We start from the raw sequence: 27,417 nt of genomic DNA, 5'->3' as shown, positions 1-27,417 counted from the left end.
ATTTTTGCAAGGTACTTGAAAGCTTTCAGGTTGAAATGGTGGAAATCTCAGGCATTGACGCTCCTTTCAAGGCCAGATGTTCAAAAGAGCTCAGTGCTCAGCTTCTAGTTGCTTGCCTGCTGGCATTGAGCCTTTCTGAACGTCTGAGAACAAAACCCTCTTGCAAATCTAGCCCTGGGCCTCTTTTGTCAGTCCGTAGAGAGAACAGGGTGAAATGCTTTCGACTTCCTTAGCTGACAGCTTGTTTTACTTGCCTATGGGAGAGTGAGAATTCCTGCTCCCCGTGCCTCTGCAGTGGTGTCATTTGTTTTTTGTTGGTGTCGATGCTGCCATTGCTGTTGGAATGTTCTTGGCTTGTTCACCACGTGCATGAAATCTCATGGACATCAGCCCAAATTGAGTGTCCGGTGCCTCTCCAGAAAAGATGGCTTAGCTTGATTTCACTCAGGGGATGCAGGGCTCACATAGGACTTACCACATACATCTTTGCCTCTATCCTGAGTGTATTGAACATTAAGTTTCTATCCATAGCCATGGGGTAAGGAGTGTTATGTGCTCTGAAAACCCACCAGGCTGGCTCTCCCATGCCCTCCCTCATAAGAAATTTCAGCTAAGCAGAGAACTATGGAGCAGTGCATGCTCAGCCAAGAGCAGCAAACAAGCAAGCCACATCTCACTCTTTATGCTGTATCTACCCCAGCCACTGCCCTCTCTGCACAGGTATATAGCTTCAGTCAAAGGCTGAGGTCACTGGGGCTGGCTTTATGTGCATGTGTGTGGATGACCTGCATGCATGCAACAAAAGTTGGGTCTTTGTGCCAAGGTGTTCCTATTTGCTGGGTTTTTTCTATGCATCTAATGGCCTCTTAGTAGGCTCCTCCCCTGTGATCCCTCAGCTGGCTGGGGGTTATGTTGCATGTGAAAACACCTCTCTGAAAAAGCACTCACCTGACCGGGGGGGAAAATGCAGCTCATGCAGGACAGACAAAAGGATGTTCTTTCCTCTCAGGAAATACTCATATCACCCCATGTGAAAATCATTCTGGACTTGGACCCTTTTGCATGCTGGGACTCTGAAGGATTACAAGCATCATGCCCCTGAGTAAGGACTCGCTCATCGCATAATAAAGGATAGCAATTTTTGTACCAGTCTCTGCAGGCCTCAAAATCATCTGCATGTGCCTATTAGAGTGTCCTATCACTCAGACAGCATCCACCAGTCCCACCCATGCATTAACATCAGTTACATAAAAGCTCTGGAGTTCAAGCATTTGAAAATTAAGAACTTTGGTGCCATAGTGATAGAAATGTTTGTGGCTCTCAGTCTAGGGAAGAAAATTTCCCTAGGGTGAGCTACTTTTAAAAACAAAGGTGAGGAGAAGCTGATTCTACAGAACATATGAAGGGGACACGCCAACCTGCAGCCCACACAACTGAAGCACTTGTAAAAGGAACCACTGCCAGAACAGGCAGGCGTGATTCAGGCCTCACGGCCATATGCTGGGATTACTGGGCCAGCAGAAATAAATGGACGGGTTTGTTTGCTTTACACAGAGCTTTGTTTTATTTGAGCTACTAGGCAATTGTCACACACACTGGTCAAGGACCTGAGTGGACAAAGAACAAAGAGATAATGAATGCCAAGTAGTAAGTTTTAGCTGCCCATAGTAGGAAGTCTTTAGCATTTGCGCTCTTTCCAGCCATGTCTGACACGCATGAGTAATGCTCAAAAAATGGAAGAGGCAAACAATGACAGGGGCTATTTATCTTTTTATTATAAATTTAGTATGAACGACCAATGGAAAAAGTCACAATGGAGTACCAAGAACATTTATCAAAATTTTAGCAGCATTTAAACAGTACTAGGTTCCCTACTTCATCCAAATACTGCCTCCCCCTGTGAGGACAGGTAACCCTAACCCAACTGACATTTCGGTGCTGTGCAGGGGACGGAGCTAGCCATCTTCCATGCTGTCCTCTGAGCTGCTATGAACATCTTGACCTGAAGAGTGGCAACCAGAGAACTTCTCTCCTTATAGGGCCAGACTCATCTCCTCAAGCCCTAGCAAACAGCACCTTGCAGAACATGGGACTAGTTGTGGAGTAGGGTGCTACTCAGTGGGAGAATCCAGCCCCATAATATCCGTTTTAATCCATAACACAGGCTGTGTGCGCCAGCCTCAGTTGGGCTTTAGTCAGTGCATTCACACATCCACATCCCATTTTTCTCTATTGCTGTCTAGCAACCAAACATGTGCCAGGCCTGTCTATGGCCTAAGATTTTCCCTAAGCTTCTATACATTCCTTTAGGATATGTGCCTTGTAATCACCAACCATACAGTCCCACCCATTTACCTGAGATTGTGTGGTTGAGACTTTCCAGGAAAAAGAGAAGATAGTTATGGCCCAGTCATGCTACCATTGAAATTGATAGCAGAACTACCAAGAGCAGGCCTGGGCTCACGTAGATTTATAGGGGCAGGGCAAGATGGAAGGTGACTATTTAGAGCATTTCATATTCAACACAGAAGGTGAAGTTAGTTAACTAGAATCGGATGTGAACAGTAGTGTTGTTATGCCTACAGAATAACAAGAACAGGTAGAACTAATACTTTTTTTTCTTTTGCTAGTTACAGTAAGACATGAACAGTACTATTCCAGCTTTGCTGGTGGTAGATTAGTGAAAGCAACCTTAAATTAGAAGTGGGAAAACACAACACACACACGCACACACGTGTAGACAACAACATAATACTGGCAAGCTATTCCCCTGCTTCTTTGGTACTTTCTAAACTTTCTTATCCAAAATATATAAGGGAAATGCACCATTAAAAAGTTACTGTTTGTAAGTATTTACAAAAAGCCATTACAGTATGATACACACACACACACAAAAATCAAGATATGATATGAACAAAGTTATTTTACCAAAAGCACTTATGCACATTTCATTTTGTTCCAGTATCTTAATAGCTTTAAAAAAAAAATGGTGTTATGCAATCCTGTACCTCGCTTTATCTTATATCAAATGGACAAGAAACATTTCCTAATCCATACTCTTCTCTAAAAGATTAAAAAAATTGTCACTGAAATGATACATTATGTACAAATCTTACTAATATTAAATTCTAGGCAATTATTTTTCACCCCACTTATAACTTAGGTATTGTTACCTACTATATGCATATATATTTCTTTAATATATAAGAAACGGCACCACATTATATCACCATGTCACCAATATGACACATTGTTATATACAGTAGATAAGAAGTTAGATATGGAAGATGAAATATTGCCAACTAGTTCTTTCATGGGACAGTTTAGCAGGGAGTGCTCTTCCCCTACCAAGAGAGCTTGGGCAATTTTCCCTGGTTCCTCGAGGAAGTGCCAATTCAGACATAAGGCAGAATGCCATACATAAAGATCGCCATGATTCCAGCACTGAACAAGCCAGCAACAGGAACAGTCACGAACCAAGCCAGAAATATGTTGCGGAACAGGTGCCAGTCAACCCCCTTCCTTGAACGGATCCAGCCAACGGCCACCACTGATCCAACCTTAAGAAGTTTGAGAAGAAGGTTAGAGAGAGACACGGGATTGGCATCTAAAAGTCTATCATGTTTCTATAACCAAATCAACGCTGATCAGCTGATACCCAGTAACATAAGAACCCAAACTCTAACAATAGTGCAGGCTTCAACTAAGCCTGCTGATTTGTAACAGAAGATTGGGATTTAGTGCTTGCTGGCTGCTGAAAAGCAGATTTTCATACGTCTTCTGCAGGATGCATCAAGAGCCACTTTAGCCTATGGATTCAGGGGGCACTCAAATATCAATTTATCTCTGCTTTCTTAGCCCCCAACTCTGCCATGCACAACAGACCGTAAATTACTTCAGTAGGACTTGTGGGGGATCTCTGTAGGGTGAGTGTCTCAGTTCATGAGCTTTCTGGGGTAAGGATTGAGGCTTCCTTAGTTTGACAAGCACCTGGCATGTTTTACGTGCTACTGCTGTCTAAATACTAAAGGCCACAGTAAGTTTTGCTACTTTTTTTTCCTTATATAAAAAGGGACAGAGGAGCTCTTGTTCCAAACCTTGCGTACATACAACTGCTAGAACGTAAAGGCTGCTGTAGGTTCCCAAGGAGCAGCTCCCCCTCCCCTCTTGAAACTGATATGAGTGCACATTTGACCATGCCCCAAGACTAATAGTCCTTGCCACAAATGTTTAAACCAGCTTGATGTTGTAGAGAGTTCAGTCCATATGGATGCCCAGGGGAAATCTAGTGGGGGCAGGAATTGGATAAAGCAGAGAAATACCCCTTTGGATTCAGGTCTGGTAGACTGGCCTTTTCTGTTTATGTTCTATTCTACAGGGGATCCATGTTCAAGATGTTATGCCAATGGTAGCTTGCTTCAGAAAAGCACAAGACTACCTGTGAGCAGGGCAAGAGGGTGTTGCCTCTGGAAGTTCAGTCAGATTATAGATCAAATGAGATCAATAGCTGGAATGTAATATCTAAGGTCCAAAGAGTACTCCAGTAGGGGCTGCAGCCTTTTGAGGACATAACACTTTTATTCATAGCTAAATTAAACACTCTTAATTTCTATTTTCAGTTCCTAGATTCTAATGCATAAATTAGCGCATCCAATTAACACTTGGCAAGAAAGACTAATGAAACTTGATCTAGTGATCTGGCTTCCTTTTACTGAATTTTCAAATAAAAGAATTTGCCAGCTGTTAAGCCTGTCTGAAATGCCTCCCTGAACTTCCCTTCCTACCTACCTGCCCACTTCCCTCTTCTGAGTCTTTCCTGCTTGTGGTCTTACATTTGAATTTAAGACTCTGTCCAAGCTAGAAGACTATCTGCGAAATGGAGAGCTAGTGAAACAGTGATACCAGAGGCTCAGAGGGTAATGGTGAGTGGTTGAAGAGAGGAAAGGGATATTTAATGCACTTATCTTGTTAACATCTAATTTAAATGATTCACAGTTACTTTGGAACAATGTCCTTTGTCATGGAGTTCTTCTAAAGGTCTTCAACAGAACCAGGGAAACATAAATTTTTTACTTATGATGTTTTCAAGGTAAAAAAAACCCTAAAGATGTTTTAAAGAGGTACCAACCCATTTTTTTTCAGGTCATATCCTATCATATCAAATGAAAATAACACCTGAAAGACATTCCAGACAGGTAAATTAACCAAAACTAACTTTAATACACTTTTGTGTGATGGAAGGTATTGGATGACTCATGTATTGCAAAAATTAAGTAAGAACTCTATCTTAGAAGTTTTCTTTTTTAGTTATACAAGTCATTTTAGAAAGTTTACTTGCCAAAAGGAGAAGTCATGAGACTGTCTAGAAATATTGAATGTTTGAGGATTTATTTTCTGTAGTGGTGTAAATGGATGCATTTAAAAATGGAAAACTGCGGCTGACTAAGAGGAAGAAGTGCCGGGGGGATGGGGGGAGAACAGAGAAAGGGCTATTTTTAAGGGCATTTAAAGCTAAATAATAAAACATGGGAAAAACCTGCTAAGGATCTAACAGAGTTGTTCTAACTGCACAGATTCCATAGTGACAAAACTGATGCTTAGCTTTATCCGGCACCAGGCCAGAGGGTAGCTGTCTGAATCACATGGACAGAAAGCTAAAGAACAAAGGTGAGTAAACCTGCAAGGTCAACTCTTACTCACTGTGCCTTTCTGGCTGTAAAGGTCCCACTTCAAGTTTCACTGACATTATAATGAACCTTTCTATCGATTTCAGTAGGAGAGGGACAGGAAAGATCTGGCCCTAAAATGGCTGCTTAACCTGGGTCAAAGACAACAGAATGAACCAGAATAATCTTGTAAAACAAAAGCTTCTATTGGTTTAAACCATGTTGGTGCCAACGGGTAGAACACAGTGTTTTAGAAAAGTAATAGTCTCTATAGGAATAAACTAAAGGAAGATTTTGCTTTAAAAGATCATTGGGTTAAAAAATCTGATCCAAGAGAGAAATTTAATCGATATAACCTTTAATCTGAATAAACCCATAAATAACCACCATGTTAATCCTAATTAAAGTATTGTGGATGTCCATGGATTGTTTGTGTCAGGTGAGAAAAGGTGCTTTTTGAATAACTCAGAAATCCTTGTCCCAAGGAAACATCATGATTGATTCGTGTGGCCCCTCCACAAACTAGGTCTGTGACATTCTGCAGATTTGCAGGGTCTGATCATTTTTCCATTCTGTTGTGTAAGGCTGAAGTTTGCTATCTAAGCAAAAGGTGCTTTAAGGGTGCTTTCTCCCTGGAAAAAGGTATCAGCAATGATGGCATTGGTAAATCCAGTTCTAAACAATAAAGTTAGTTATTAATGATTTTGATGAATAAAAGGTTAGGAAAGCAGTTAGAAACATCAAAGGAGAACACTAAAAATTTGTCAAATCTCAAATGATATCTACCTTCAGATTGGATTGAAACTAGTGCAGTTTGCCTTCATATGTTCTGCTTAACTCCCAAATTACAGAAATACTTTTGCAACTTTTATCCCATGCCACAGCAATGCCTACTAGAATATACACTTCTGTACTGAGGAGTTTTAACTCCTATTTTCCATCTTTTTTGGTGAATACACAAGTTCAGTCTACCTGTCGCATGTCATCCAGGTTATTTAAAAGCCCTCATGTAGAATGACTATTAGACAAAGTGTCCATTCATACAAGGAAGTCTGTGGACAGAAAGCTTGGGTGGGTATTTACAGCATGCCAGCTACTCTACACTAGCTCTCCACATGAACCCTCTTAATGCATACTCAGTATGAGGTAGCCAGTTACCAAATTTAGAAAGGGGGGCAAATTCACTTCCATATGTGGGGCTCTGGAAGACCTTACATTAATGGAGGGACTAACATGTTAATCTTATCATAAATTACAACATGCCATGCATTCAGGCTGTTTACGGCACCATAAAATGGCAAACCAGTCACAAAAATGTTACACATATAAGGTAGAACATCTTTAGGGCTGGTTTGTATGGTGTTTTAACTTGAATGTGTAGTCTGTGTCCCAGAGCCAAATCTCCCAAAACCCTTGATGGATGCCAACAACCAGCTGACTGTTGGCATTGATCATGGACAACCTCAGGTCTGGAATTAGAGTTCTGGGGGATACCTCCAGCCCAATCAGGCTAGAGGCAACTCCAGGTCCTACACTGGGACTCAGGGCTGCCCCATGCCTAATCCCAAACTCATCTGAGCAGCAGGATGGGTCATGGGGCAGCCCCAGGGTCCAGGACCCCTGTCCAATTTGTGGGATTGGACACATTATTGAGATTGCAACAATTTTATGTTTCATCCCAAACATTGTGTGTCCTGCTACACATATCTGGTATAGTAGGATTTTTGGGATGGGGCATAAAAGTTCTCAGATCCCAATCGTGCCATTTTTGTAACATCTGCCAGGGAAGCTAAGTGTACCCTTGTGCACTTGAAGTGTCCTCCCTGGGAAGTAGTGTAGAGCAGCAAATGGTTTGTATATTCACACCCAAGTTTACTGGGTACTAACTTTTCTGCACAGAAAAGCCCTGAGACTTGAGTTAAGTTCAAATCTTGACTACCACCTATAAAGGTGCTTCCAGCTGCTGCTTTGTTAGAAGTTGATGCATTTGTCTCTGGTATCAACACTGCATCTCCTAACATGACTTGTCACGTAGTTCACTGACTCAAATTAAAGATCAATGCCATTTGCGCTCAGTGAAACCTTATTTGTAACATGGTGCAAGTAAAATATTATAATCCCACTCTTCTTCTACAATCCTGTCTACGTTACAAAGTTTCCCCAAAAGCTCTAATATGGTTTCAGACCACTTCAGCTGAATTAGTTTGGAAGCTGGCTGGAATACAGTGAAGTCAAGGCTCCAGCACTGGAAATCAAGTAAATGGCTCCTACTCTGCTCAAAAACACTTTTAGCCTGTACAAGCTTGCCTACTCTGTGGTTCCAACCAGGGTTAAAACCAGCTGAAAATTCTTGGTAAATCCTCCTCATGCACATCTATGCTCTCTACTCCCCCCGATACCTACAGTCTCCTCCCTTCAACCCAGCAGAAGGTGATACAAGCTACAGTGCAGCTCACCCCAGGCAACCAGACCTCCTTTGTCAGGCCAAACTTCCCCTTCCTCAGGGACGTGGTCTTAAACCCCTGGGGAAAAAGGATCCCCAAATCTATTCCCCTGTCTTTCTGGAGACTGAACATTGCCCCAAGGAAAAAAAAGGAAGCCCCAGTCCACCTCAGCATGTACTTGTTATCCTGAGCTGCCCCACTCCATACCTCCTGCCCGAGAGATCCTGGCAACCCCACTCCTAGGCCCGTATGACAGACTACTTCTGCTCTGCCTCCTCTGCCCCTGGGCCCCACACTCTGTCTCTCCTCTGTGCCACCCATTACATTAAGGGCCAAGATGGTTCATTTGGGGGCTACCTGACTGAGCTGAGTCTTCTGTCAGTGCAGAGAGAATTGATGCTGCAAGGGAATTGGAAGGTTTGTTTTTTTTCCCCCTTTCTTGTACAGATTGCATTTGAAAATAAGGGTGGGGAAGAAGAGCTCTTTGCAAACTAGGACCCAAATGTTAAGAGCTGAAAAGTTTTCAAGGTCACACAACTGGCAGGAAGGCTGTTTGCCAAGCGCGTTCCTTTGCATTCCTTTGCCTGACTCCAGCAGACTGGGGGGTGGAAAGGATTCACATTTCTCTTGCAGTTTATAAAGGGAGAAAAAATGGAATTAACGGAGACAAAGCCCAGCTACTCCATCTTCATGAACATCTGAACACTCTTTGCAGGGGACAGCGTGTCCTGTACTTTCCATTGTGTCCCCTGGGAAATAAGAAATTTCCCACCAAGGGCTATCCTTGGTAGACAACACAGTTTTTCCTTTTCATAATCAAATCCCACTGCCTAACCCAAGGGAACACTGGGTGTTTATACATGTGCTCTGGGAGTGGGGGAGGGAGGCACTTTAATTAGAGTGGCTCTGAGAGCCGCTCTTATTAAAGCACCCAGAGCATCTCGTGCATCAGCATCCTCATGCTGAAAAATGGCAGCAATGCTTTAACTACAGGTGGTGGAATGAGCTTTAGTTAAAGCACCCCTGCTGCCATTTTTCAGCATGGGGATGCTAATATATGAGACGCTGGAGTACAGTAATTACCATGCTCCAGCAGACTTGATTAATCAAGTCTGCTCCGACATGCTGTAATTACAGTGTGTTGGAGCAGCCTTGCTGCTCGTGTAGAAGTGCTCACCCAGAAACCACTCTTCTCCCTTAGTCCTCAATTCATGTTGCTGTGACTTAGTTGATTGACATCTCTTCTACCAAACATAATCCCTAAAATAACATATGTTGCTTCTCTCACATAAAAGCAGTGTGAAAAAGCTGAGCCTGATGCATCGTACTTCCTGACACTATAGGCTCAAGACTTAATCTATTTGCTTTCTGGAGGCAAACTTGTATTTGAGTCCCAGTGGCATGTGCTTAAATGCTTGGTGTTTGCACAGATCTTTGATGGTGTAGCAGCATGTAAGTGCTAATAAAATATTTTCAGATGAATCACTTCCCCTATTAAAAAGGGTTTACAAAGTATTTTAGGGTACAGACACATGAACACACTATACTGAGTTAAAAGGAGGAGAGAGACGTACTACACACCAGTTGCCCTGTGGTAACTGTTTCATAAGCCTTCATGGTAAGTGAAACTATTCTGGACAATACAGAGCTAAATTACGGGTACTATGATTTAGCATCCACTAATCATGGGACAGGAACAGATTTGTAAATAAGCACATCCCTCACATTTGCTTTTAACTCAGTATAATTTCTCTGTCCAAATCTGTTACAATATTTGCTTCAACTTTCCTTGACAACTTAGGATCTTTCTATTGTTTTGCTCAAGTGCTTGCAGTCCAGTGAAAGCCTGAAGGGTGTAATCCTACAGCAAAGTAGACCTTTCTGTTCAGAAGGAAAACTGATTCAGTTGTGCACAGCAAAATTCCGGTAGTGTCCACAGATAAGAAGCAAACTTTTTTTTCTTGTAAGCAGAATTTAAACAAACCAGCATTCTGTTATACAACTAGAAAAAGGAAAAAAATCCCTCCCTTGTGCCATACCAAAGCTAAAAACTTAAAGTAAAGGCCCTCTTCTTTCTAAGAGCCTGTCTCAGCAGCTTTTAGCTTTTGAGGCAAGTTTCCTTTCAGATGGGAACTACAGTGTGTGCTGGGCCCGAAGCAAATTTATGCTTTTAAAATGTTTGAGCAACAAAGGTCCAGCCATTCAAAAATGCTCAGGTGGTTTTTTTTAACCACTGGATTCAATAGACTGGAAGGAGAGTTAGGCCAACCCTGAGCATTCTGCAAATCCCTTCATAATACCCCAAATGTGGCTAATCCTCAAAGAATTTTAAGTCGAAGAAAGAAATGGCTGAACAATAGAGTTGGTAGGATATTTTCAAATTAAATGTTTTTCCACCAGAACGGGCCAATTCAACACAATCTCAATGTTCTGCAAATGTGTCAACTTCCTTGAGTCTTTTTTTTTTTTGGGTGGAATCTGGCCTGGTTTCTTGTGGGCTGCCTCTGAGTAGGGAGCTCCACCCAGAACTGGGCTTCTCAGCTTGATGCACGGCACCAGAGGGTCTGGCAGCCTTGAAAGCCCCAGGGTCTCTGGCTTGACCTGTGCCTTCCAGACTCCCTGCCACACAGTGGGGAAGCTGGCAGCTCCGAGTGCCTCGCAGCACTGCTGCTGGAGGTGTGGGCTGCTCCAGGAACCGCGCTCTTGTTTTGAAAAGTCAAACCAAAATAGTGTTTGGAGTCCTCAAAACACAGTGTTAGGATCCTGCTCTGATACAAAACAAAGCTTTTTGAAATTTGGAATTTCCTGTGGAATGGAAAATCCAAGTCCTGAGCAGCCCTGTTGAACAATGTAATTGTCTGAACATTACATGCTGTGCATACACGTCATGATCCTTTCCCTGCATTTTACCACAGCGTCATCAGCCACAACCTTATCTCAGTTTGCTACACATACGGAACTCTAAAATAAAGAAGCTAAATGCAAAGATCCAAGCTAACACAAGGCTCAGACTGAGAACTTTACTGCACAAGTGTGTTAAAAAACTGAGGTCACTACAAGGTATTAACCTGACATCATGCCATTGACTTACATATATCATATTGCAACTATTACTATAACAGTGAGCAATAAACTACAGTAGAAATGGGTCATATATTCAATACGGCCAACCTAACATTTTGGTAAGAACCTCAAACATCCCAGCCTTTTGTGCAAATTGTCCCACTCTTAGCTGTGCATTCGTGTATTTTTTTTTAATGCAGTCCTTATTTTTTTGTAATCAGTGCACTACATGATGAAGGCAAAGTGCAACAATGAGCATTTCTCATGATTTGTTATATTATATCTGAGCAATTTGGTTTACTGATATGATCACTGCACACTCCAATACCTTGCAATGAGTGGAGCTTATTGGAATACCCACATTTGAGGCTACAAGTACCGTTAGCGCACACATTACTTCAATGCAAAATCCACTGTGAAGAAATAAAAAAAGACAGATGGAAATTTTGTAGTATAGGAGTTATATGAAGGAAATCCCATGCCATGCACTTAACAAGAAAGTGAAATATGAATGATGGAAGGTGTGTCAGCAACTGAACAGGGAGGCTGTCACAGATCCAGACTCAAATAGCATCTTCAGAGGAAAGCAAAGCAAATGTTTCTATTCCCTGGGCACTCTAGAATGGCTCATTTTTGCTTGCAATCATTTTCTCAGAATTGTGGACCACATTTTTGTGAGGTTTTTCTTCTTTGACAGAACCTATGGAGTTTGTACTCTATAGGTTCCTATATCTCAGTTGCAACTGATTCTCGATGTGTGCATGGTGAAAACAGAATGTATTTACAGCAGACATTTCCAGTTCTGCACTATTTTTCAGAGATCTATATATAGTTTTTAGAGAGTAGGTACCTTGATTATGCGTCTCAACATAAACCTGTTCTACAAACAGCTGCTTCTGCCTTCCAGAAAAACATTCCAGATTTGCCCTCATTGAATCATGCTATTAGAAACTGATCTGAGCAGCAAAATTAAAGATGAACAGTCCAGACTGGCCTGACTGCAGTCACATGGCAAAGGCATACCTTGCAGTGTGTAGTACTGACAGGAAGTCCAACATTTGAAGCTACCACAACTGTGAACGCCGAAGCCAACTCAATAGTGAAACCACTGCAGGAAGCATAAAAGAACACTTCACAGTCACTCTTTATATCCGGTTGGACTGACACCATGCAGTGTGCCAGAGTCTTACCCGCATCTTCTTCAATTGTTTACGTCCAACTGATTTGGTTATAGAATTATATTAAGAGAATAAGGAACTGCTGAATAATAGAAACAATGCACTCCAGTCACCTCTCCATTAAGCTGGTTGCCACAGCTTGTCACTTGAGGCTGTTTTACTACTCTACGTATTCCACTGATCATGCCTAATTAGTAACTGGGTTAAGCAGCAGCAGAGGTCTAGTATGCATTACAGCAAAAATATGAATTAAACTCATGTTTTTTAATGTTTGGAAACATACAGGAAAACTATTTTAACCTTGTTGTTTCTAGGTTTAATGAGTACACCCGCTTCAATTCCCATGTTAAGTACAGTACTTCATCAGCAGAATGCTCCGCTTCACTAGACCTCTACGATACAAACTCATGCTGTATTCATTACAGGGCTATTTTTTTTTAGAAAGACAGGGGGGGAAATCAAACTATCTACCTTAAAATCAGATCACATGCAAACCTAATAATCTAAACAGTTAAACACACAAATGCTATGGCAACAGTTTATCAAACTAGATCAGTGCAAGACAGGCACACAATCAAGCCAGTAACTCTGTACTTACCTTGATGGTGTGATTGGTGTGAGGTCTTTACCCATCGTCTGGATTACTCTTCTTCCCCAGACCCAGAGACCCACACAGATCCCAAGACCTCCATACAACAGCAGCCAGATGGGAGTAGCAGCTTCTTGCAAGACACCTCCTTGGTCATAGATAAGCCAGAGAGCTACCAGAGGCCCAATTGCATTGCTAGAGAAAGAGAAGAATTATGGTGGGTTATTAAAAGAGGCATATCCTTTTCAACAAGTGGTGCATGTTTTGTTTGGCCTCTCTCTCCATAACTGGGTTCAGCATTAGTTTGTATCCCATGGTGAAGTGAGACTACCTTTGTATAATATTTGTAAAGAAGACTGCAACACGTGACTCAAATGGGATCAGAACCAAAGTCCTTCCTTCCCCTGCCCCAGTTGTTTCCACTTCACTACCTATCACCAAGCCAGGAACTAAGAGAAGAAATACTATTGCAAATAATTTTCTACAAGTGCTTGATCATTGATTACCTTTCATATGTCTACTTTGGAAGACATTGTTCCCACCATTGTTCTGCAAGCCATTATAGAGGATGCAACTTGACAAACAAGTGTCTTCAGACATTTCCTAACTCAAGTTTTAAATTAGATCCTTTTCCTCAAGGGTTGGGGAGGGAAGAAAGAAAGTAGACTCCAATTTACAGGTCAGAAAGGATTATTCTGATCAGCTGGTCTGACCCCACGTATAACAAAGGTCACAGAATTTCTGTCAGCAGGTCCAGCAAAGCCACAACTGGAAGTTAAGCCTTCTTCCACAGACTCTACGTGTAGCCCATGGATATATGAGCAGAATCTAGAAGCAATAACATCCTTGGTGCTGTTTGGAATCTGCCCTTAAGCTAGTTTAAACTGGCTCAAAGAGGATCATAGTGTTAGTGCAGGGGTTTCCAGCTAATTCCCTGCCCGACAGCTGATATACACACAGACACCAAGAGTTGGCAACACTGGTATCCTGTTTCCTATTGCAAACCTTGCAATATTTGGTGTTCTACTCTTAACTCCAGATGTTGGAATCATGTAATTTAAATGGGAATTTCAGCTGTCACTTAAAAAAAATGGGGTTAAGCTTCGAGTTTTTTTGGTTGTAAAGAAAGGCTTGAAAATGGGCAGCCTGTGAATGCTACAGATGCAAACCCCAAAAGGCAAATAAAAAGAACCTCATGTTTAATTATAAAAAGTTCTTGGGAATGACAATAAAGGGACAGGACTGGTATCTCCCTGCACCGTGTGAAATTTTAGCTGCGTATCAACCTTTCGGAACCACTTGCAGCCATTTGCAGTTAAACCAGTGTTCAGGCACCTCTCACTCACATGGCACCGCTACCCCAGGTTGGCCCACACCTGAACTAGGTTCAGAGAAATGATCATGAGTGCTTTAAGGCCAACTCTGCACATACAGCCCAGATCTGAAGTCTGGAAAGATCAGCAGCACCAAGATGCGTAATAGGTAGCACGCTCCTACGTTTGTATCTTCTTGCTGTCAGCTCTGACGACAAGCTGCTGGAGGAACACAAGAAGCGTCACTGTGGGGCTGATCAAATCAGAAACACCCTGAAAAAATGTATTTGTCCTACAGGATCTGAGTCTTCCAGTCAACACCTCTACCATATCGTCTATGGAGATTCCTTTCAAATGACGCAGGAGTCCATTACAGAGTGATATGGTGAGAGTGTTTAGCAGTAAATCTGCACAGTGTTTCTGTCATCACATTGGAGAAACCTGTTAGCAGGTTAAATCTGCTAGATTGGCTAAAAGTTCAACACTGGCATCATTCTATCAAATATTTAATATTAAAAATAACTGATTAATGAACATGGGGGGCAGCCTTCACAGAAGTGGCATTCAGTAACGTCACTTTTTTTTTTTTTAAATCAAAACACACAGAGAAGAAAACTGTATTCATATGGCTTAACTGGGTGAGGGTCCCTGCATCAATATATTGCTACATTCCATCATTTCAGCAGCGCAAAGGCCAGCTTTTATGAAGAGCTCAGCACCTGGCAACTCACTGAGGGGGAACAGGACTCTGAATCTTCATTAGAAAATTACACCATGCTCATTTGAATGCTTAAATCTGGACTTAGCATCACAGGCAGGTTGGGGCACTTCCTGATGCAGAGAATTGCTAAAGAAAGCTTTCTCCCACTGAGTGCTTCAACTTAGGCAAGTGTACTTTACTGTTTCTGCATCTCCTTCTTTCATACACTTGTACTACGCCTGGCTAAACAGTACTTTCCTTACTGCAAACCACTGATAGCAGATGACAGGGATGCCCCCCTTTGATACCAAGTTCTAATCACACCTGAGCACTCACAAAAAAGATGTCCTATGTAGTTCAAGAGGTTTAAAATCCAGTAGGAAGCTGCTCATTTTACAGACTGATAATAATGGATAGCAGGGTTCATAAAACTCGGAGTCCAAGGTTGACGGTTTCACTTGTCCTAGGTTTGGGACCCACTATATTTAGCTTTGGCACATTACCAAAACACACAGCTGGTGCCAGGGACAGTTTTAAGGTCTCAAATATTGTGCACGCCAGGCTACCATGTCTAGCAGTTAATCATTTACATTGTTTTGAAGCTTGAGTCTAACCTTCCAGTAGTAGAAAGCCCTAGTTTCTGATTCTGGGAGTTGAGGTCTTTAGCATCTCACAGAAGGCACCTAAGCAAATGAGGTCCATCCCCCTCAACTCTAACAGGTCAAGAGAAATCCTGCTCTAAAATGACAAAAAGAAATGCTGTTCTAAATGTGCTAAGGAGACTTAAGTGAATGCTTATGACATAGCTGAGGATAAGGAGGTCTACAGAAGCACAGGATTCAAAGTACTGAAGTGCTGGATTGCAAGAATTATTTTGCCTGGAAGAGGAGTGAGTGATACTTGATTGAGAACTCACAATTCTGGAACCCAGCCTCTGTTTCTGTGCTCATGGTTTGCAGGTGTAGATTAAGTTACTCAGGTGTCTCAGACCCTGATTGTGTCTACATAAGGTGGCGGCAGACTTCTAAGCATACTTCAATGTACTTGTAAAATTATGAGTGCAGAACCAGGCTGAGGGGACAACCAGGCTAAAATCTGGCCCGACAAATACAGTGAAAACGATTCACGTGGTTCCACAACTTAGAGATAAAATGTCTGTTGAAATGAAAAGCAGATAAACTGTGAGCAAGTAAAAAGTCAGCTCATGACTGTTCTACAAGCTCTACCACAAGTACCTGAAAACCCTGAGATAAATGAGAGGGTAGCACTGGCCTCTGAACCTGCAGAGGGAAAAGATTCTTTTGTATGAAAGCAGATTTATAGCAGTACCCAGTTTTCACCTGCTGACAATGCCTCTTTGATGTGACTAAGCCCAGTCCACAAAGAAAGGGCTCTCTTCTAATATAATGCAATAAATACAAAAAGGCATGGTTCTGCTGATTTTTGTTTGGCCCTGGAGAAGTCAAGTTGGGGACGGGGCTGCTAAGCTGGGGGAGAAGGAAGGGGCTTTTCCAGCTGTGCCAGCAACAGGCTCTGCAGACCCTGTGGGGGCACCTTGAGATGAAGATTCTGAGTAGCACAGCATCAGAAGGAGCAGATCTGCTCCTCAGGGCAGCAGCGACCATCAGGTGGTAATGCACAAATCAATCAATAAGAGAGTAAAGGTGGTAGCTAGGACCATCCTTCTGAACCACATGAGGGAGGATCTGGTTCTTTATCTCAGGAGAACAGTTCAAACTATCCTATGTCAGGAAGCAGTTCTGAAGCGCTCTCAACAAAAGGCAGAGAAACTTTGGATCAGATGTTTAAAGCTACCTATGCATACACAATGGCCCTAAGCTGGATTTTCAAAAACGCCTGGCTGCCTCCTTCCTCTGTGGTACCTGAATGAGAAAGACATTTCCTTATCTCCTTGAGAATTGTGTTCAATATGGCTTGGACTCTCGGCCACCAAGGACAGTTGCTTTGCTATATGGGGATGTCTCTGAAGTCTTCTGTCAAGAAACATTTGGAAAGTAAAAGTGAAAAACAAACTATGGGCTGTTAAGAGTTTTGTACTGAGTTTAAATTCACACTACAGCATAAAACTTTAACTTATAACTGCTTGTCTGGGGACTCTAACTGCAAGGGATATCAAGTCCCCATTACTACAGTACCTGAGGGCCTCCATCGTCTTAACTCTCTTGTGAAGTTGGAGGACTCTTTATTTTCCCCGCTGAACAGAAACCTGAGGCACAGAAGTACACAGGCCCAGATTCTTAAAGATACTTAGGTCTGGCTTCATTGTAACCCCTCGATGGCCTTCAGTCTGGAACATGAGACCTTGGCTGGCCAAGCTGAGCTGAGCATAAAAACTGGGCCTATGTGACTTCCCAGTGCTCACCCAGGAAATCTGTGACAGTGCAGCCGATTGAACCAGGGGAAGATGGAAGTGGCACGGCAAGGAGCCAACAGGAGAAGGAGCCAGAATCAGTGTAGGAAAAGAGAAGCTGGAGGGATACAGCAGGGGAAGATCTAGGCACACTCCCCTTGCCAATCCTGAAACTGAACTCCTGGATTCCTCAGCATTAACTTCAGTTCATTTGGCTGTCCAGCAAAGAGCTGTGAAACCCACTGGCAATTAGTCTCTCCATCCTCTAGTGGTTGGCCTGCAAGGGTGATAACTGCCTTCCACTGCTACCTATCACTTCATTAGCACAAGTTGTGGAGGACTGGTCTGTGGATTTAAGGATCTCAGCTCTCCTGACAACCCATGTTGGAAGCTAAAGCAATGGAGTTTCTGTTCTTTTCATTTATGTTCTATTCTTCTTACTGTAAGCCACCCTGAGCCTTTGTTGCAAAGGGCAGCTTTTTAACTGCATAAATAAATATATTTACAAACTTAGGAAATGACATCCTAAAAAATGACAGCAAAGGAACATTAAGGTTGTAGGACTGAGCATTCAAGCACTAGAGAATTAAGGTCCTCCCCATGCATAGGCATTATGCTACAGTCTTTAATTATAAGATCCCATAATTCCTTCCCCACTCCCCCTCCCCAAAGCAGGTAGCTTATTCAATAGGTCTCTCTCTCCTCAACATTGAGCATGTGAGCCCAGGCATCATTTACTCCACCTCAGCCAAACTTGCTCATATTTCTCTGCCCTCCTTTTTATCAGATCATTGGGCTTCCCACACCAGAAGTCCACTACTGACAGGGAAGCCCTCATGCAATAATGCTCTGTGTAGTGAACAAGACTAATGAGCTTCATGGGGACCTCCATTAACTCAGACAGGCAGTCAGACTCCCAGCTCCTTAGCTGAACCCAGACCTTTGGACGTTCTCTCCATCATGCAGGTATTTTGTAGATGCAGGCTGAGCCCCAGTACTGAACTTCTGATCATTAGGTCTTGTGTTAAATGCATTGAGGTTTATATACATTAACCTCCCTGCCCTGGAAAGTGAATGCAACTGTCTGGTGGCCCCAAGGGCCTCTGCCCTCTAACCTTCCTTGGAGCACTGGCCCTGGATGAGCATTTCTGTCTCTGGCAGCTCTGTATGTAGTCATGCTCCTGGGCAATGTCTTTTCTTTTCCATCCTGCCCTTTTTCATTCTCCGGTTGACCTGTGAGCAGCCCTACATGCTCCCTTTGTGCCCAAGTGCTGAGCCAGTGAAACCTGCCCAGTTAATTAAGTTTAACAACAGCATTTCTGCAATGATTCTGTTCCAACACATTTAGTTGGGATTTGAAATTCTTTAGCTTTCTGTTCAGCATTTGTGCAGCAGGGTGTCATAAGGCTCTTGGACTGGCTCACACAATCAGTCTCGGGCCCTGGAGACAATCCAGGGCTCTTGCTACAGCAGGGAGGCAGCCTGAATGAAGCGATAAGGTGTCGCCACCAGTCCTTGTTTTATTCAATGGGCAACCATTGCAGCCAATACCCCCGTTGATGTGAGCCAAAAGAGGGTCCCCTAAGGGTTTCTAACAGTGGTTTCTAATGCTGTGGTTATATGTTTGCATGCATAGCTATGCAACCTGAAAGACTAGGTTTCCAGGCTCAGCTGCCAGTGTCAGGGAGAGGATCTTTTGGGAGACAATAAGGCAATTTATCTACTTGAGGAAACAGAATTTGCCCAGTTTCCCCCTAGCCTCTTTTGGAGGATGGAATGAACACAATATATCTATATTGTTCAAAATGTGCAAAAAGTGCAGTAAATAGTGCCTAAAGCACAGCAGAAGACTGACCTCTGCTTCAGGGCATTTAAAAAAAAATGATACACAACAGACCATAGCCCAGACTATGCTTTGCCTCACTGTACTACACTTCAGTGCAAATATAACATAGGCTTGTCAAACTGCATGCAGGATTTTTTAATATTAATTTTAACCTTTAATTTATTTCTCCTTTTATCTGCTCCAGTGTGATGGTGGTGGGGTGGTCAGAAAGGCCCACAGGAAAGGAAATAGTGAACAAGTGGAAGGAGAGAAGGGTTTCTGGGAAGATGACAAGCCAGAAATGAGAAGCCACGGAGAGGAGCTGGAGGAGATGAGAGATAAAGGGGAGATAAAGACAGGGGAGATATTGGGCAGTGCTTTTAAGCAAACATGGAATACAGAAGGAAAGGGGAAGATATCCAAAGAGCAGAATGGGCAGAAGAGAAGCTTTACAGCAGTGGCCACAGTTATAAGAGACTTCAAAAAGACAAGAAGAGAGGCATGAGAAGAGAGGGAAAAGGCCGCCTTTGTCAGAATGCAACATGACCAATGTCTGGACTCAGGTTCTGCTTGTAGGAGTGGATAGAATTTTAAAGGATCAGAAGGAAATAGTGAGAGGATATAATCTTGAAAAAAACATTGGAGAGCACAGTGACTACAGATCCAAGTGTCTTTTAGGGATGGCATGGTCCCAGAAACCCTGCATTTCCTCAAAGGGCTTCTTGAAAGATAAGAGACCCTTCACCCTGAGTTTGAAACCTCCTGGTCTCAGTGGCGCTAACTTGCAAGCCTGCAGGGATGTACTTCCACTGTTTGATACTGACAGAAGCTACCTTTTTCTTTGGCCAATGTGGATCATAGCTTCCCTTAATTTAACCCAAAATACAGATCATAGCAATGGAGGGGCTAAAGATACTTTAATCTTGGCATATACTACTAGTGAGGGCTTAATGACTGCTGTTGTGGAAACCTGTGAAGAGCTTGCTAAAAATAGAAAGCCACAGTTGAGAATAAGTGAGCGTGGCTAACTACATAGATTTTTTCCTTCTCTGGGAGAAAGCAGTTCTGATACAAGGCAGAGCCAGGAAGAAGTGAATATAGAAATCCCCTAGTATGGATCCACCAAGAACACTTGATCCATGAGAACTACCACCTGGCAGCCAACTCACAAGGCCAGAGCCTCGGCAAAAGTCATCTGCTGAAATGGACAGCGACGAATTAAATGACTCAGCAGCTCAATCACAGGCCTGGAGGCTTCCCCATAAGTATTCCATCTCTGGTTCAGAGGATTTGCTCTACCTTACACAAGTGCCCTTCCTTGCAGGAAAGCTGAGCTTGCTCGCTAATTTTCCCCAATCTGGTCTCCTATATACCTGCAACAGGGCAGTGTTATGAAAGATGAAAGTCTACTTGAACACGTTGACAAAAACAGTCCATACTTTTCATTTGCTGATGGTCTCTGAGCCTGGGGTCAAAACAGACTCTGAGCTCTTGAGGGAGAGGCTGTATTTGTTTTGCTTCTTTATACAATGCCTACAATAGGGCACTGATTCCTGTTAAGTGCCTCTACGAGTGCTACAGGATTTGCCAAAAAAGGAACTATTTACTACAGAACAGAAAAGAAGTTATTGTTGTGGAAGAAAAAATGTAATTCAGTGACCCAAGTCTCTAAATATGTAGCAGATATCGATGCAGAAAGGTTTGCTAGCAAAACTGTTTTGTCGCAACCTGTTCACATAACAAAATTAGCCCTATCTGGGCATACTAAACCCTCTCAATGGAAAACAATACTCAAAGTACTCAGCCCAAAAAGTATGTAGCTTGTGAGTACTCTTACCTGACATCATTACCCCCATGGGCGAAAGATCCAAAGCAGGCTGTCAGGATCTGGAGAAAGTGAAAAAGTAGGTGGACTTCAGAGGCGTCTTTCTCCTCTTTTTCCTCCTCCACAGGATCATCTGGGGGTTGGTTAGGATCTGACAGCTCTGATGCTAACTTCATCTCCACTCCACCTTCTTCTGCCTCAATCTCTGCTTCAGCTACGGCATTGCAGTAGCTAGAGTAGCTGTCATAGCGAACTCTCTTTTTAGAGTAAGACACTGTGTCTCCTACTAACTTTTCACTGTCTTCTGGAGTCGGTGTGTCAGTTGCCTTGAAGGCTGAATGTACTGGCATTCCACAGATGGCAGCTGTGTAACAGGTGTAGCTGTTGTTGCGACGCAGTAGCTTGTAATTGTTGTCTTGAGTGGGCCTGTCATCGTTGGTCCTGTCTAGGTGTATTTTGTGGAGCAAGTCTTTATATAATCCTGAGTCTTTGTGCACAGTGTGGTATACATGGCCATCGCTCCTCATGTGACCATCAAAATTAAAGGTGCCATTGGAGACAGGAGATTTCATGGAAGTGTGCGTCATAGAAAAAGCCCTACCTGAAAAAGCAGAGGTAAAATAGAGGTGATGCACACTTTCCTTCAGCCTTTGCTTCCCATTCATGTGTTAACTGCAAGCGTTGTAAGACAAGGAAACATTTTCAAAAGCAGCTAGGGACTTTTGAAAATGTCTTCTAAGTCACTTAGAAAACAAGTCACTTGAAAATAGGAGATAGATTTTTTTTTAAACTTTGACCCTAAGTAAAGATCATAATAAATTGTAATTTGACTGGCTTTCCATCACTGGATTGCGAGAGGATTTACTTGTACAGGTCCAGAAACTGAACCCAGCCAACTAGGATTTGAGCATACTCAAGTACAGTTTTTCTTGTAAAAAATAGGCTTCTACCTAATCATACTGAACATCCTCTATATTTTATTTCTATTAATATCATGAATATAATGGCATGGAGCTAATGTATTCCACAGAACACAAAATGGCCATGTTCAGGTTATGAATGACACCTTAACTTTTCCATTTCGTAAATATTCAACTGCCCAAAGGAAAAAAAAAAATAGTATTTATTTTTAATTGGTAGTGGTAGCATACATTTAAGTCATGAGTTAATATATCTAAGTAATTCTCAAAAAATGTAGTAATCAATTTTTAGTAAAATTACATGGCCATGTAGATGTTACCTAAATAACAGGTAAAAAGAAAAATCTTCCAGTTCAGGGGTGCTCAATCTCCGCCAAATGCGGCCTGTGGAGCCTTGGAATCTGGCCTGTGAGGCTCCTCATGGGTTGATAAATTTGGTGGTGGGGGAACAGGGCCAGTTAACACCACCACCCCACTCCACTGCCTAAATTCCATGCTCTGTGGGTTGGGTCAGAGCTGAGCCATAACCCTCCCCACTGTAAGGCCAGAACAGAGCCAGGCCAAGCCCCCTTCCCTCCACCCGGTCAGGTTGGGGCCAGGCCATACCAACCTCTCCTGGCAAGGCCAGGCCATACTCCCTTCCCTCCACCTGCCCAGGCTGGGGCTAAGCCACATCCCCTTCCTCCCATGGGACCAGGGAATGCTCCCCCTCCCACACCCCATCCAGTGGGGCTTCCCTACATCCCCTTCCCTCCACCTGACCAAACTGGGAGCAAATCATACCTCCTTCCTCCCATGGGGTCAGGTAATGCCCCCTTCTCCCCCATGGGGCCAGGGCTAACCCCCTACCATTGCATGGCTGGATTGGGGCTGGAATCTTCCCCCTCTGTGCAGCCAGATCTGACCTATTGAGGGATTGTGCACTGTCCATCTGGCCCGCTGGCCAGAAAGGTTGAGCACCACTGTTCTAGTTGATTAGTTAAGCAGTACAACTCAGTTGCATGCCTTTCAACAACTAAATAGAATTGTTTTATACCTGTGTAAACACATGCACCGTACGCTATGGGTATAGATACTAGAGCCAAAGTCAGTAGGCCAAAGTATGGTTACAGGATCTGTCCTGACAGACCAACTAACAAAAATGGCACCTTAAACAAGTGATGGCTTTACTGCATACCCACATGCTCTCTGTAAGTGCATGTTCACAGCCTTGAGATTTTTCTAGGGGACATACTGCAAATGATCATACATTTGTCAACTCCAAACCAATACTTTTCAAGCCTTAGCAAGAACAGTACAGAGAAATACCATGCTACATTTTAACTTTCATAGTTGAGATGTTTTCATATTCCCTGCATTTTAAAAATGGTTTTAAAAATAGCAAAGAAGTAGCATTAAGACCAGGAATAAGAGGAAATTAAATTATCTAGTTCAACTGCATATAAAAATCAAATATGTCTGAAAAGAATTATTCAGCTTTTTAGTCACCTTCTTGTTTTTTCCTACAAAGTTGTGATTAATTAAAAAGGAAGGGGTTCTAACCAAAAACACAAAGCATTAGCCATCTCAGTTGCTAGCAGGAACTGCTATAGGAATATATCTACCCATTTTGAGAAATTTCAAATTAAACAGAAACATACCTAATGGAAATGGATCCAAGATCCCCCCTTGATTCTTTGACCAGAAAACACCATCTAGACAATGGAAAGATAAAACTCGCCATGTTTCCTTCATTTCTTACCATATGGCACACGTGGATGGCTTCCATTTGCTATGCTATCTGACACTCCAGCAGATTCTGTTATTGAACCAGTGAGGGGAATTGTGCTCTCATCAGTTGCTTTGGCACCAGGAAGCTCTTTAAAGACAGGTGTCTCCTCATCTTGAATTTTATCAAGACTTTCATCTGATATCCTTGACAATGCAGCGTCCTTCTTTAACCGGCCTAAGGAAATGCTAATATTGTAATTCTAAACCAATCTTCTTACAAAATGGCTAGGTTATTCAATCTTATCTGTACCACTACTGATACTCATAATGGAATACCAACATTAATAAAACAAACTGACCTGAAAACAATAGCTTGAGCAGTTTACTTACTGTTCTGCTAATTGTCCAGGCACATGTTCCTTCATAGGAATATATTACTGGTACATTTATCTTCATCATTCCTTGAAAATCATGAAAATACAGGTCTCTTGCAGCTATCTACAAGTTCAGTGTTTCTCAACCCATGGGTTGTGGCCCAAAAGTGGGTCACAAGAATATTTGAAAGGGTAACAAGCAAGTCCCAAAAAAGTATGGGAAAGCACAGGTTTCCCCTTGCAGGCTGGCAGCATTTCAGCCTGCAAGGAGCTGATGGGGTGATTGGAAGCAGAGGCATCACATGCGTCTGTGTGCACACATGCACGTGGCCAGCATGCAGCCAGGCAGGGTCGTGGGAGCAGCCTCAGAAAATGGATGCAGGCAAGTGTATAGCAAGTGGGGACTGGAGGTCCAGGGCTTGGGGACTGTCTGGGTGTGTGTGGAGGGGGTGGGTGTGGGTGCCTGCTGGCACTAAGGGAAGGAGGCCAGATGCTGAGGCTGCATCAGGGCAGTGGGAGCATGCAGGAGGGTGCCTGCCCCTCCAGCAAGGGAAGGGGTTGGGGGGAACTGCATGACTGGGATGGCGGCACTGGGACTGGTACTCTTACTCACTGGGGCGGGGTGCCCAGGAGATACTGCTCAGGTGGTGGGTGAGGCCATGACCAAGCTACCCGGCATGGCACAGGAGCCCCAGCTCACCAGATGTGCCAGGTTTGTGCGCGGGGCGGGTGCAGGGTGCCTGCTACAGGCGCGGGCTTCCCACCATGCTGCCCTCCTCCCAGGACTTCCGCAGCCCGGTGGGTAGGACCTGACAACAGGGCAGAGCAGGGTGTGGAAGTTGGTGTCACCGCTGTAAGCCAAGTGCTGCCCTGGCAAGGTGCTGCCCCCCGCCCCGGAAGCAGCGGGGGGCACAACTCTGCACCACCACACCCACTGCTGCCGGGTGGGCAAGGGGTACCTTGCCAGGGTGGTGCTTGGCGCACAGAGGCAGCATTGAGCTTCCCCACCCCACTCTGCATAGCCACACCTGCTGGGCTGCAGAGGGTAGGGCAGCAGGGTGGGGAGCCAGAGCCTGCACCCACCTCCCACGGGCTCCATTCTTGCCATGCTGGTCGTGTGGGAGGGGGAATTGGGCTCCACGCTCCGCTCCACCATAGCAGCCACTGCCTCCTGCAGCCGGGGCTCGGGCACTGCTGGGGGGACAGGGGGCTGTGGACCTGGGTACCTGGCCCCATAGCCCTGGCAGCTGGGGCCCCTGTCAGCAAGGCTAGGGGGTGGGGGCTGTGAGTGGGGAGTGAGGGGCAATGGCATGGGCAAGGCATTAGCATATCAAGACTGCTCAGCACCACAAAAGCAGCAGGGAGAGACAGCCGCAGGTAAACCCATATCCTGATGAGCAAAGGGGGCAAGTTGAGCTGTGGCTTTCCATGATAAAAAACCCAAAATCAAACACCAAAATGTATAAGTATTTAGAATTGATTTTACTATAGTGATTGAGGCACTGGTAGACTTCCAAATTGCTTTAAACTTGTAATTATATCATTAAAAGATTGTGTTCAACTGATACCTATACATACAGTGGCATTTAATTTTAATCATGGATTTTGGGGGTTTCAAATCAGAGAATCTGCGATTTTTATCAGAGAATTTGCAATTTTTAAACAGAGAAAACCAGGATCCCTGCTCACCACAATATAGATCAAAAGTGAGAAAAACTTCCCCTACAGAAAAAATCCATTTTGTGTTCTAATATTTTATTCTCTTTCTATAATGTTGTTGTATTTTATTGTAAAATACCCTCATTGTCTTTTTTAGAAAAGCAGCATATAAATCTGATAAATAAATATATAACTAAATTACTTCAGTGTTACAACACAGAAAATGAAACTGTAAATACTGTCATTGCGCCAGTACTTTTCATTAATATTATGCATTAAAACCCCAAATGGCACATATTCCAATTCACAAGGATCTCGCTCTATTAGCATTTAATCTACTGGCTACTTACTTGCTATTTTCCTCTTCATCCATGGACATACAAATATCCAAACCACAAAAGCAAATACTAGAGATACACCAATTGATATTAGAGCAATTGCCCACATTGGAAGCACCAGTCCTAACACTGTGAATGCAAAAGAATACAAATGTTATAAATCAATGTGACTTCTTTAGTTCACAAAAGGGAGATCTATGCTACAATACAGAAGATCCTGCGTTCACAACCTGCAAATGAGACATTTGAGAGGGGCGATGGTCACTCACATACGCATCTCTGGGATAACATTGCCTTGTGCATGAGCATACTGGGGTATTTGAGGGCCTAAGCTAACATGCATCCAGTTAAAGATGTGGTCCTCAGGTTCTCAGTAGCCATGCCTGTTAGTTCAGCCCCTGCCCCTGCCCAAGTCAATGGCAAAATTCCAATCAATATTGCTGGTGCTGAAGCAATTTCATAATGACTTCATATCCTGATGTAAGCTGAAATGTGCTGCCTGCAAAAGTAAATATTTACTTGACCTTGGTTTTAGTCAATGAAACCTGAGGTTTACTTTAACCTAACTCATTATCTGCATACTTCAAAACCTTAACAAGCCAACCCAGTACGTAGTCAAGTCAGGTCTTGATTCTGCAATACTCTACACGTGCAACTCTTACGCCCATGAGTAAACCCATGGAAGTCAATGCGTTCCCTGTACAAACTGCACTTAATCATATGATTAGGATTTTCAGGATCAGGCCTTAAAAGGAAAAAAAAATACTCGGAATCCTGATTTTTCACAGGTGTGCGCAGACAACTTGAAACCAAGGGAAGCACCTACACATTTAATTTATGCAGATATGTAAACATTTATGTTTACATATTTGCCATGTTACATATGGCATATGTAAACATCAGCCTCGGAGATGCATTTTTATTTTGCTGTGCATTTCTAAAACAGACCATTCCCTTCATTACTTATTTTAGAAAGCTTAACCTGAAACAAGAAAGACAAAGATTATTCCTTAGTTCATTTTGCTTTTATACACATTTTGAACAGGACTAGAGTGAAAAAAGTTGGCTGACCAACTGATTCTCTCTAAAGCAGTGCATGGACCAAACCAAGCAAGGGAAGGGTTTTAAAAGCAGGGTACAGTGCTGTCCATTCACATCCCCTTCAGCATGACTATTTCCCCAACAACGTTTGTCATCTTATTAACCATGGTGCAGTGCTGTCAACTACGTAGGTCACAATATACATCTACCTGGCACAGCCAACACACACAGATTCCATAGAAAATACATTTCTGGGGGTTTTTTTAAGTGACATTTTAGCCCTTTAAATTATGTTAATATATTACATTCAGAGGCTTATATTCAACAGCCTGTCATGAAAGCTTTGAGATGTGAACTGCCCATTCATCCCAGGGCACTGGCACAAAAAGATATTTCCCAAT

At 43.1% G+C, this 27,417-nt stretch overlaps 1 protein-coding gene across 6 annotated transcripts in view; it reads right to left on the bottom strand.

Annotated features, from left to right (window-relative positions):
- Positions 1-1,750: 1,750 nt before the first annotated feature.
- Positions 1,751-27,417, bottom strand: part of SLC20A2 (solute carrier family 20 member 2) — a 53,380-nt gene continuing 27,713 nt past the window's right edge. For 3 of the 6 annotated variants that reach the window (XM_014521744.2, XM_006027503.3, XM_025208745.1), the window contains exons 6-11: positions 25,988-26,104; positions 23,636-23,839; positions 20,987-21,575; positions 12,950-13,135; positions 12,197-12,281; positions 1,751-3,560 (exon numbers count right to left, since the gene is read on the bottom strand). In XM_014521744.2, coding sequence (XP_014377230.1) covers positions 3,396-3,560; positions 12,197-12,281; positions 12,950-13,135; positions 20,987-21,575; positions 23,636-23,839; positions 25,988-26,104 — 1,346 coding nt within the window. In that variant the 3' untranslated portion in view covers positions 1,751-3,395. Of the gene's footprint in view, positions 3,561-11,501; positions 11,587-12,196; positions 12,393-12,949; positions 13,136-20,986; positions 21,576-23,635; positions 23,840-25,987; positions 26,105-27,417 lie in introns of those variants that run through there. The other 3 variants (XM_025208746.1, XM_025208747.1, XM_025208748.1) reach the window with 3 other exon arrangements.

Source organism: Alligator sinensis, unplaced genomic scaffold, assembly GCF_000455745.1.
Source record: "Alligator sinensis unplaced genomic scaffold, ASM45574v1 scaffold320_1, whole genome shotgun sequence".
NCBI classification, from domain to species: domain Eukaryota; kingdom Metazoa; phylum Chordata; order Crocodylia; family Alligatoridae; genus Alligator; species Alligator sinensis.
This window is presented reverse-complemented; position numbering and strand designations above follow the sequence as displayed.